The 12,160-nt window shown below is 46.7% G+C and overlaps 1 protein-coding gene across 5 annotated transcripts in view; it reads right to left on the bottom strand.

The window, feature by feature from the left end:
- The window catches only part of FARP1 (FERM, ARH/RhoGEF and pleckstrin domain protein 1), a 293,802-nt gene that overhangs the window by 32,624 nt on the left and 249,018 nt on the right, over nucleotides 1-12,160 (bottom strand). For all 5 annotated transcript variants that reach the window (XM_036831748.1, XM_036831743.1, XM_036831746.1 and 2 more), the window contains one exon: nucleotides 11,239-11,372. In XM_036831748.1, coding sequence (XP_036687643.1) covers nucleotides 11,239-11,372 — 134 coding nt within the window. The remainder of the gene's footprint in view (nucleotides 1-11,238; nucleotides 11,373-12,160) is intronic.

Genomic DNA, 12,160 nt, shown 5'->3' with positions numbered 1-12,160 from the left:
AAGACACCAACTACGGATCAGCTCAGGCCTAAGTCCAAGTCATGCCTCTGTCACTTAAGAGCTGTGTGGTCATGAGCAAGGAGTTTGACCTCTCTGAGCCTCATTTTCCCAATCATAAAATGGGAAAAACAACACCTACACCCGGGGAAATTCTTTTTCACCAAGGATCGGCAAGCTTTTTCTGTAAAGAGCCAGATAGTAAGTATTGTAGGCTTTGCAGGCCATCCGAGCTCTGTCCCAACTACTCAACTCTGCTGATGGAGCACCAAAGCAGCCGCAGACAATAGGGAAAAGGACGGGCACAGCTGTGTTCTAAATAAAACTTTATTAACACACACAGGGGGCAGAGCAGATCTGGCCATGGGCTGTAGTTTGCCAACCCCTGATTTTGAAGATCACGTGGGAAAAGCAGAGTGGTCATTTTGACTAATAATGCCAACCTGGCAATGGTATAAGGTACATGAAGAGTTTGCACGTAATAAGTGCTCTCTAATGGAAGTTTATTATTAATATTAATGCCGCAAACATTGCATTGTGAATACTGGTTTTCTAAGTGTAAAAGCACTACATCCATCCTCATCTGCCAGGCCTCCTTCTGCTTTGAGTCTTTGAAACATAACAACAGACAAATTTAATAATCTTCAAGATTTACCCTGGAGGAAACCAAGACATTTTCATGAATTTGATTTGTGAGTATTTTGAGCAACTATTGTGTGGTGGCCCCTGTGTTTGGTGTAATGACTACTATTCATTCTTTTTTTTTTTTTTAAATACAATTTTTAAAGCTTACACTCCATTTACAGTTATTATAAAATATTTGGCTATATTCCCCGTGTTATACAATACATCCCTGTAGCCTATCTTACACCCAATAGTTTGTACCTCCCAATGCTGTGAAAAAGTACTTTCTATGATGATGGAAATGTCTTTTATGTCTGCTGTCCAATACGTAGCCACTAGCCGCATGGGACTCATAGCCCTTGAAATGTGGTCCGTGTTACTGAGAAACTGAATTTTTAATTTAAATTATTTTAAACAAACCGCTCCAAGTGGCTAGTGGCTACCGCATGGGACAGTGCAGCTTTAGATGTCCTCGTTTATCCTTGTCTTACATTGTTTTCCATTTGTGAACTGTCTCAGAATCTGTGTGGAAGATGAGGCATAAAAGGATTTAAAACCACAACAAAAAATGAGCCTTAGCAAGCGTTGTGTTGCAGTCTACCAACGAGAAGTCATACATTCGTTCAGACAGGCAAATATCACCTGGAGTTCCACCCTCGTCTAAGTGACACAGGAATAGCTCCCCCCCTCCCCCGAGGAAACAACCGTCCCGGCAGATGCTAAGACGTGCGCGTCAGGAGCTGAGCTTCCAGGTGAACCGTGAGGGGCGGGCGACCAGTAACTGTGTCGGGAAGTCAGAGGAGGAGAGACGGAGGTTAGTGGGGAAGGAGGGAGGGAGGAATCACGGCTTCTGAACTGGGCTAAGTCAATTTCACAGGTGGAAAAATCAATGCGGTTAATCGACTTTGCTGGATTCAAGAGTGACTCAGGATTCCTGACATGAGGGGTCGTCACCCTAACTTCCTGCTCATGACAAGACTCATGACGGCTGGAACGCTGGGAGCACATCAAGCCTGCGAGGCAGTGGGATTCAACATCCGACAAGGACGTTCCAAGAGACAAGGCACCGCAGCTGATTTTACTCTAAAAGAGTAGAGTTGTCATTGCCGGCAGTGAACGCACCATGGTTAAGACAAGAACCCGCCGCCCGTAAGAATTATCCAGCCATGAAGAAAGTGTGTGGGGCGGGAATGATTACTCCGTGAAATAATTACAGGGGTTCTCCGCAGTCAACCTTGACAAATATTTTGATCTTGGGCAACAACAAAATAACATAGAAATCAGAGCCTTTCCTTATGTGGATGTGGGAAACGGTCCATAGACATCAACTTTGGGGGGAACCAAAGCGTTCATTTCACATAAACTACCTGCAGGGGCAAAGCCAGCCCGAGCTGCACGGTGTGGCAGGAACCGTCAGCCACTGGCGACCTCTCAAAAGTATGGTGGCCAGGGTCCGGTCCATCCTCGGTGATCCAGAGATGAAGCGTGGGGGGCAGACTCTCCGGGTTGAAGGGAGGGAAGGGGGGGTGTGTGCACGTGTGTTTCTCCGGGTTGAAAGCGGGGGGAGGTGTGTGCACGCGTGTGGCACAGGCATGTGCTGCTGCCTCAACCACAACAGGATGCTGCCCTCTTGAGAGAGGATGCCGTGAGAAACTGCTCTGACTGAAGGGCGAGCCAGCTGCTGCCTTTGGGAGTGGTGGCCACTGCGGCCCCCAGGGGCTGGCAAAAAGAACAGGGTCTCTGCCCACCCTGCTTACAGGACCCTCAGGCGTACAAGCTCATGACAACAGGTTGTCCAGTCACAGGGCTGCTTTCTACATTTCCCATAATGATCCCAAGTTCAAACACAGGTCAGAGAAGACAGTGTGTTAATTAACATCAAAGGTCTGCACCTCAGGATAAAAGCACAGCATCTGACCAGCTGGGATGATCGCTCACCGCACCCCTCACAGGGTCACTTAAGAAAGGTAAAAGAGCCTGTTTTTACTTCCTTACCTTTTTAAAATAAAGCCCATGGACCTCACAGAGCTGTAGGGCCACGAAGGGAAACAATAACGGGAGATGAAAAGAGCCTCCAAGAATGAAGAAGATGCCGAGAAGCGAGACTTGGCACGGTGAGGACCGCCTTCAGATGGAAAGGCACCTGGACAGGTAAGCCCCGCCCGCCCTCAACAGCGTTCTGAATCAGTAAGATGACAAGAGCTGAGCTCTCAGCTTAGGTACCACTTTAGCTTTAAACTGAGGTCCTATGTTCAATTTAACCCATCAAGGCCTGGCTGCGAAGGCTGACTGGGTCCGAATGGAGGCAATTCAATCAGCAGACGCACCTGCCACCCTCTGTGAGGTTCCAGTAAGTTAATTCAGGGAAGCACTTGGCAGTGCCCACAGAGAACCCACAGGCGTGGTGGCCCTCGGGTGCAAGGCACTGTTTTGAAGCCTCTGGTCTTATCCTGCACTGGATTCCCTGTGACTTTCTTTTTTCTATTTTAAAAAAGTTGTGGCTATATATATATAACCTAGCATTTCCCTTCGAAACTATTTTTTAGGTGTACAGCTCAGTGGCATCAAGTACAGTCACATTGCTGTGTAACCACCAGCACCGGCCTTCTCTAGAACTTCTTCATCTTTCCAAACTGAGATTCCATATCCCCTGAACACTAACCCCCCATTCCCCTCTACCCAGCCCCTGGCAGCCACCATTCCCTTTTCCATCTCCACGAATTGACTACTCCAGGTGCCTCATAGAATTGGAATCATATAGTATTTGTCCTGGCTTTTACTTCACTTAGTATAACGCCTTTAAGGTTCATCCACGTTGTAGCAGGTGTCAGACTGTCCTTCCTTCTAAAGGCTGAATAATATTCCAATGCATAGATTGACCACATTGGGTTTATGCACTCACGTGTCAATGGCCATTAGGTTGTTTCTACCTTTTGGCTGTTGTGAATAATGCTGTTATGAACACGGATGTACAAGTTATCTGTTTTGAGTACTTTCTTTCAAATCTTTTGAGTACATACCTAAGAGTGGAACTCCTGGATCATATGGTAATTCTGTATTTACTTTTTTGAGGAATCCCTACGCTTTTCTCTCAATGATACCCAGAGCAGGTAGGATGATAAGAAAAATATTCTATTCACTTTTGTTCTATGATGGTTCACTGGTGCTTCTTTCTGTAAAGATGTTCCACTTTTGGGGGCGGATACAAACAATCTTCTCACCCATTCAGTCATCTCCACTCCACTTCAAGCTCAGCCACGGTGAGACAGAACCACTCCACCAGGGAAACACTCCTCATCATAGCCTGCAAGATTGCCACAGCCCTGGAAGAGGAGCCTCCTTTCTGCTCTGGATGGACACCCGATCCCTCATGGACACCGTCCTGTCTCTCCTCCCCACAGAAGCCCCCAGCATCCTGAGGCTGCACCTGCACCCTGGGGAACCTCAAACCATCTCTGCCCCCTGGGCATCACTCTCCAAACCACGCTCCCCTCTGGCACCCTCCACCCCCGCCCTCTTATTCTTTTTTCAAATCTCTGGTGGCTTCTCCAGCTTCCTTTGCTGGCTCTTGCTCTGCCATAAGCCATGATTATAGAAAGTTGCCCCCCAAAGTGTATTCAACAAGATTCTGTCCCTGGCTCTCTTTTGTCTCAACATTCTCTTCCTTAAAGATTTGATTCTTCTTGTGGATAATTTCCACATCTACACCACTACGTCTGATTTCTTTCCCAAGTCGGAGACTGGCGTTTCCAACTGCCCGTATGGCTTCATTATTGACCCCTCGAAATTGATGTGCCCCAAAGCAAGTTCCTCTTCCCTCCACTTTACTTGTTTTTTCCCTTTCTTCTTCAATGTTGCTCTTAATTTCACGACCATCCTCCCAGTTAGCCAGGCTCAAAGCTCCAGGGACCTCCCCTTCGCTTCTCCTTTGTTCCATGAGCCCTGAGACTTGGTGAATTTCCACATGGCGTCTTTCCAGCCCTCTTGGCTGAACTTCTGCTCTCCTACCAAGCGACGACGCTACCTCAAGGTTCTTCTAAAAAAAAAAACCCAGCTGATCCTTCTTCGAAGCTGTGTGCCCACAGCCAACGCCGAGTGCCTCCTTGCATGTCCCTCCTCGGGTCCCAGCTCCCTGCCAGCCTTCAGCCGAGTTCCGTCCCCAGCAGAACCCACCAAGACGCACTGTTCCAGGGCAGGTCTGCATCCATCTCTGGGGAATGACTTGGCCAGTTTGTCCTCAGCGCCTGTCAGTCATTTCAGGGCTGGAATCTGGGGCTCCTGCCCAAAGACCAAAGATCTTTAGTGGCTTTCTCTGAATGCATTTGAACAGCTGAGTAAAATGTCCTTGCTTTCAAAAGGAAAAGCATCCTGCATGTTTTCAGAAGTCACCGAACCTGTTCTGTTTCCTTGTTTCTGAAGAAACAGGGCAACTTGGGCTTGGGCCAGAATGAAAACGGTCCAGCCTCTTCTCAGGTGTGTTGACTTAGGAGAACGCACCATTTGGACAGGGGCAGGTGTGTTTACTCAGCCGGGGTCCAGTCTAATCATTTGGGAAAACTTCCTGGTAATGTTTCCCCACTGCTGATGGAAGTATTTGACAACCTAACTTAGGCCTGCAAAGAAAGGCATGGTGGCTGTGATATTTACGCCCCAAATCTAGGGGACCTTGAGGTGCACTGTAAACTTTAGACTTCTTTCTATTAACAATAATTAAAAATATTATTACTGAATAAAGTCTGGAGTTTAGTGGATAATAATGTAGTGTTAAAAGAGAAAGGACAGATCCAAAGTGGAGTTACTTGGGCTAAAACCAAGACCTAATACCTAACCTAACTGCAGTTACAACCTCCCCCAGGAATGTAATCCTAGCCAGTCAGCCAGGAATTTTCCCGTCAGCACCAATGAGGTCATGTCACGTGGGCCCTCTCAATCCCCAAATGAAGATGAGGTCACCTGTCACACAGACCCCTTCTGTCCCCCAGGTAGGTTACCTACGTCCGAAATAATGTTTTTTGTTTATTCCTTGTTTTGTCTTTAAAGACCGTTCCCTTCCTGGAGCTCCTTGGAGCTCCTCTCTACTAGCTAGATGGAATGCTGCCCATTAATGAATCATCTAATAAAGCCAATCAGACCTTTAAAATTTACTCACTCAAATTTTGCTTTTTAATAGAACCAACACTGGTTTCTTAGTTTTGACGAACGTGCCCAGTGATATAAGAAGTTGACGTCAGCAGGAGGGTAGGGCAGAGGAGTGTGCAGAAATTCTATTCTCATGGCAACTTTTCTCTAAATCTAAGATTTTGATTTATAGAAGTTTACATTAAAAAATGGTCTGGGGACTTCTCTGGTGGTCCAGTGGGTAAGACTCCACGCTCCCAATGCAGGGGGCCCAGGTTCGATCCCTGTTCGGGGAACTAGGTGCTGCATACCGCAACTAAGAGTCTGCATGCTGCAACTAAGATCTGGCGTAGCCAAAATGAATGAATGAATGAATGAATGAATAAGTATTAAAAAATTTTTTTAAATGGATAAATATTAAAAAAATGGTCCGTCTTCCCCACCTTTTTCTGTGTGGGACAGGACACCAAGCCCTTTACAGACACTGTCCCATTTAGTTGGTGTGATGGCCCTGTGAAGTGGAGACCGCACCCCACACCTTACAGGTGAGGAAACGAGGCCGTGCAAGGCCACGGACAGCTGGATGTGGACCTCAGGTGGCGTGATGGAGGACGCAGGCACAGCCATCCCACGCCACGTGAGCCAGGCCACGTCTCCCATCTCAGAGTATCAATACACACACACACACACACACACACACACACACACACGAGTCTGTCTGTCAATAACCCAGAGCAAACTCCTTTCTTAATAAACTCCATGTGATCCATTCTTCTCATTGAACATATTTGCTCATGGGTTGCCTCTCCTGTGTGGGCATTAACGGCCCACGTGTCCTCCAAGACAGAACTGGCCAGTGACACCCTCTGCCCACACTGGACATGGCCCACTCATCCATGAGAGGGCCTGGCCTTCCTTGCCCCACGAGCCTGCCCCCTCCTCTGAGAATGCAAGTCCCCAGCGGGCGAAGCCTGACACTCAGCAGCTCACTCCCCCACCCACCCACCCGGCTCACCCATGCACTCATTCATTCACTCATTCAGTCATTGCTCATAGAAGAAACAAGAGTTATAAGCCAAATGCAAACCAAGGCATCAGAGAATCTTCGGTTTGTCACAGGCAGTCTACATCAGTTGTTTCAGAAAAGCCATTCATCACGGTCATCTCAAGAAGCAATTTAAAATACAAATTTCTGGGTCTGACCCCAATGTTCTAATTAAGGAGGGCCGGGTGGGGCCTGGCAGTCTGTATTTTTTCAAAACTTCCCTGGCCCATCAACCCCAGGTGACCCTGATGCCCTGCCAGGTTTGGGGTTTCGCCCAATAGATAAGTACCTTCTGGAAATGGGCAACCTCAGCTCAAGAAACCCCGAGGCAGAGGAGCTCATTACCTCGTAGGGCAGCCTCTCATCGCCAAGCTGCAGTTACTGTGAGGAAAGCTTTTTCTATACTCGGACACAAGGTGCCTCTTTGGAAATTCACTCCTTTGTTTAAATTTTGTCCTCTGGTACAATTAAGATGATGCCGACGCCCTCTTTCATACCACCAGCCTGAAAAGGGCCATCCTATTTTCCAAAATCTTCTCCCTTTTAGGCCAAATGCCCATACTTCCAACAATTTTTTAAAAATGAAATGCATTCTACTATTATCCCATTTCAAACGTGAAACTCAGAATTGGGTACGGTATTCTGACGGAGCTCAGAGCCTTCGAGTTTCAAGGGGCAATCCTTTCCCATGCTCTGGTCTCCTTCGAATGAGGCAGAGTCTATGGAAGAGGTTCTTGACCTTGGCTGCACGCGTTCTTGACCTTGGCTGCACGCTGGAATAATCACCTGGGAAGCTTTAGGAACTACTGATGCTTAGGGCCTACCTCTCAGAGATTCTGATACAACAGTCTGGGGCTCTGCCTGGTTATCAAGGTTTTTTTTTCTAAAGGTTCTAGGTGATTTTAATGAGCAGCCAATGTTGAGAGCTACAGATACAACAGACGTTGATCTCTCTCTGTGTTATTCTATTGGCTCACACTAAACTCATCACACTCAACCTTTTGCCTTGAATCCCTGCCGAGCCAGGTCTTCCTCATCATGCCCTTGAGGAACTGATTAGCTGAACTTAATGGCAGGCTTTTACAATGACTCCCAATAAACGTCATCAGTTTGGTGTGCGTCCACTGTTGTAAGGCTATTGAAGGTCAAGTCAATTGAGCTGCATATTGACTATCTGCTCTCTCTTTAGCTTTGAGTCTTTAACATGCTTCTGGTATCTTCATGGAAAACATGAATAAAATTGTAGATCTCTGAACGGCACTCTACTGAAAATTCTATGGGAAATAAATGACAGCAAGTGCTTTTTAAGCAACTGGATATTCTTTCACAGATAAGGGCTAAAGATTTATGGTCAGAGGTAAGTCCAGGAGCATGGCGTCATTCCTAGAATGAAATGTTTCATACAGCTCTCCAAAGTTCTCTGGTGGCAGTGGTAGGTAGTTAGTCAGACACGAGCAGGTCCCTGCCCCGTCCTGGATGGGGATCATCTTTCCCTCCCCCATCTGGACACTGGTGATCAGAACATGCCCAGAGGTCCTCCCTCTTGTGGTCAAGGACCACCGCTAAGTTTCCAGCCTTATCAGGACCAAGCAAGATAAAACTGCCAGAACAGGTTGGTGCAGGCACTCCAAGACCCAAAAGGTGACTCAGAGTGACAGGGTGGGGTTCGTTATGCTGTAATTATAATAAGTTAGCATTGCAGTTTTTGTTCCTCCCCACCCCCCTCGTGTTTCACTTGGGTGCTTATGGGTAAGCACCTGCGCACTAAGGGAGAAGTAATACAACCTAAAGCTGTCAATCAACTTGTCAGTCAAATGACACAGGACACAGGGAGGGACCACTACTCTAAAAAACTCAACCCTACCCCCATTGTGGGACTGCTTCTGGTTTCCAGACAGCCGGCTCTTGTCCTTTCTCAGGAGCACACTTTTGCTTTGTTTAACAAAACTCTTGTTACTTAAAACTGCTCTATGTCTCTCGTCTGAATTCTTTCCCTGGAGAGGACAAGAACCAAGGAAACGGCTGTTCTGCCAGTGACAGCAGCAGCTAGCGCCAAGCCCCCATGCTGGGCTGCCAGGGTGCTGCCGGCGGAGGACATCTCCTGTGTGCGACTGCTCCAGTCTTATTTATTTTATTTTTAAATATTTATTTATTTATTTATTTTTGGCTGCACTGGGTCTTCATTGCTGCGTGCGGGCTTTCTCTAGTTGCGGCGAGCGGGGGCTACTCTTCGATGCGGTGCACGGGCTTCTCACTGCAGTGGCTTCTCTTGTTGCGGAGCACAGGCTCTAGGCGTGCGGGCTTCAGCAGCTGTGGCACGTGGGCTCAGCAGTTGTGGCACATGGGTCTTAGAGCGCAGGCTCAGTAGTTGTGGCGCACGGGTTTAGCTGCTCCACGGCGTGTGGGGTCTTCCCGGACCAGGGCTCGAACCCATGTCCCCTGCATTGGCAGGTGGATTCTTAACCACTACGCCACCCGGGAAGCCCTCCCCAACCTTATTTAAATCAACTGCCATGTGGACCAAAACTGCTCTAGTGATACCATCTCAAGATGCTCTGAGCCTACAGGAAGACTATATTAATACACATCTCACTGGCCAGAAAATGAACTGTTCGTTGGTTTCTCCAGAGCTGGAAGGTCTTTGACTCCATTATGAAAGCATCATTCAACTTTGTATGAATGAGGAGACGATATGGCAGAACACAATTGAAAGGCTTCTAGTAAATTTTGGAAAGGTAAAGTTAGATTTTGTAGAATATTTTTTTTAATTTCAAAAAGTGGTATTTCTCTTGCATTCACAGCACCAAAATAGAGTAAGACTCTAAACTGGCATTTTCAGTCTTTCCCCATCTTCAGTGAAGCTGCTTTTGTACCTGTTCTTTCTCAATCCTGGCTGTGCTCTCCTCCCTGGGGCATCTGAGTGAAGTCTCCTACTTCCTTCTATCACAGCAAAGAGAGCTGCACTTGAATTATCTCCAGGTATAAAAAACATACAAAGTCAGACGTCTGAGCACATCTGCTTCACAACACAGGGAGCAGCTCTGCGAACCTGTTAACTGGTGTCTGAATCTCATGCTTGGAATCACCCGGGGCAGGACCACCTCATCCAGGGCTCCTGCAGGCCCTAACAGTCACTAAACACCCCCGAGACCACTTTGAACCAAACTCTCACCTGTAGTGAGGATGGATACAGTATACAGTGGGTTCCATTTCCGCCCGAAACATAGTAGAAAATGTCTGCTATCATCTCCTGGCATTTTTCAAATGCGTGTTTAGTAGATAGACAACTCCTCGTGTGTCTACACATGTCTTTAAAAAAAAACCCCATAAGAATTTTCTATAGGGGACTTCCCTGGTGTTGCAGTGGATGAGACTCCGTGCTCCCAATGCAGGGGGCCTGGGTTCAATCCCTGGTCAGGGAACTAGATCCCACACTCTTAGTGCCACAACTAAGAGTTCACATGCCACAACTAAGGAGCCCGCCTGCTGCCAACTAAGGAGCCGGCGAGCCGCAACTAAGGAGCCCTGGAGCCGCAACTAAGAAGCCCACGTGCCGCAACTAAGGAGCCCACGAGCCACAACTAAGGAGCCCACGAGCCACAACTAAGGCCCGGCGCAACCAAATAAATAAATAAATAATTTTTAGAAAAAGAATTTTCTATAAAAGATTCCACTTTAGGCCAAGGGTACATCAGACTTTGCATTCTATAGTATAGACAATTTTTCCTGAATTTTTGCACTCACATATTAATCTTTTATATGGTATTTAATAAACAGACTTAACATTATTTTTAGCCAGCCTGCTCTTCCTGGATACTTAGGTCAGTTCCAATCTTTTAATTCTGCCATGGCTATCTTTGCCATTTGTCATTTCACATATTAGAATGTATCCTTAAGATAAATTCCTAGCAGTGGGATTCAAGGTAAAAGTGTATGTCTGTGTGTGTGTGGGTGTGTGTGTGTGTGGGTGTGTGTGGGTGTGTGTGTGTGTGTGTGTGTGTGTGTGTGGTGTATGGGGCTCTTATTTTTCTTTATAAACACCGTGAAATATAATACTGAAAGCTACATGAGACGTGTAATACTTAAATGACTATAAAGCAAGCACCAGTAAAATGTTACCAACACCCCTACAAGTCCCTATTTTGCCTCTACCCTTTATAACCCTCATCATCCTTCCAGAAGAAATTACTCTATTTTGTGGTATTCATTTAATTATCATCAGAAAACATGCATTTTGAAGAACCGTAAGCCAAAGGAAAAAAAAATCCAGGATGAGATCTAACACGTGTAGATTTACTAGGAGATCACTGTAAGCTTGGCTTGTCTGAAGCCAGCTTCTCGCTTTATCTTTGCTCATGTGTGCTGCTTATAAGGAACAACATAAAAATCACATGAGAAACAGAAAGAGAGGGTTGGTGGTGGGAGATAGAACTGTCACACGGGATTGTACTCACCACAGGGCGAGTCGTTGTTCAATTTCCTTGAGAAAATTTGTATGAAATTTGTGCAAAGGTTCAAAATTCGGGAAAATGAGACTTTTCAAGGTTTCGGGCATGGAGTCCTCTTTGCTTACTGTGCTCTGAAACCACTGGGAATAAAAAGAGGACACACTTAGAGGCGTTAAGGTGAAGGATGAAGGTCTGCAACTCTTCAGAGGTAACGCTGCAGCCCACCACGCGTGGAGACTAAAGGGCTTTCCTGCCGCGTCTGTAGCATTTCAAGGGCATCAAGGGCTTTCAAGCTTTACTGCTTTCCCTCCTTTCATTAGATGGGGTAAGAAGTACCCATCTCTTCGTTACTGCTTCCTGCAGTTTGTTACCAATTGACTGTGGAAGTCGGGACAAATCTCTGAAGTGGGCAGATACTGAAATCAAAACTTCCATTATGGCCAGCTCACTGGGTCATCGCTGAGTTATACCACTTCACGCCCTCTGGTTTAGTCCTTGAGAAACTTCCATCTCTGCTCCTTCGTTGAAATGCTGAGCAGGAAGATGGCTGAACCAGAGAGGTGAAGCCTCTGCCTTCACACACATTACTCATCTCGCTGACCTGAAGTCCAGGTGGGTCCCACAATGATTGCTGAGCACCTGCCCAGGTCACCATGGCTGCCCTAGCGGCACAGAAACCCAACGATTCCAACTGACCTCCAATGGGCTAGGTTCCTTCCCAGAATCCAGGATCATGAAGTCATCTGCCATGCTTTGAATTTGTTTCCAAGACTGAACAGGACTGATTAATAAAAGGCAGTCTTTTGGGCAGATTTTGCTGACATGGCTCAATTTATTGGCAAAGATAAAACAAGGCTTCTAATTCGCCTCTGAGGTCTCCCTCGAGCAAAAATAAAGGGCAAAACATGAAATGTTCTACATCGGTGCA

Source organism: Balaenoptera musculus, chromosome 18 (assembly GCF_009873245.2).
Source record: "Balaenoptera musculus isolate JJ_BM4_2016_0621 chromosome 18, mBalMus1.pri.v3, whole genome shotgun sequence".
Classification (NCBI taxonomy): domain Eukaryota; kingdom Metazoa; phylum Chordata; class Mammalia; order Artiodactyla; family Balaenopteridae; genus Balaenoptera; species Balaenoptera musculus.
This window is presented reverse-complemented; position numbering and strand designations above follow the sequence as displayed.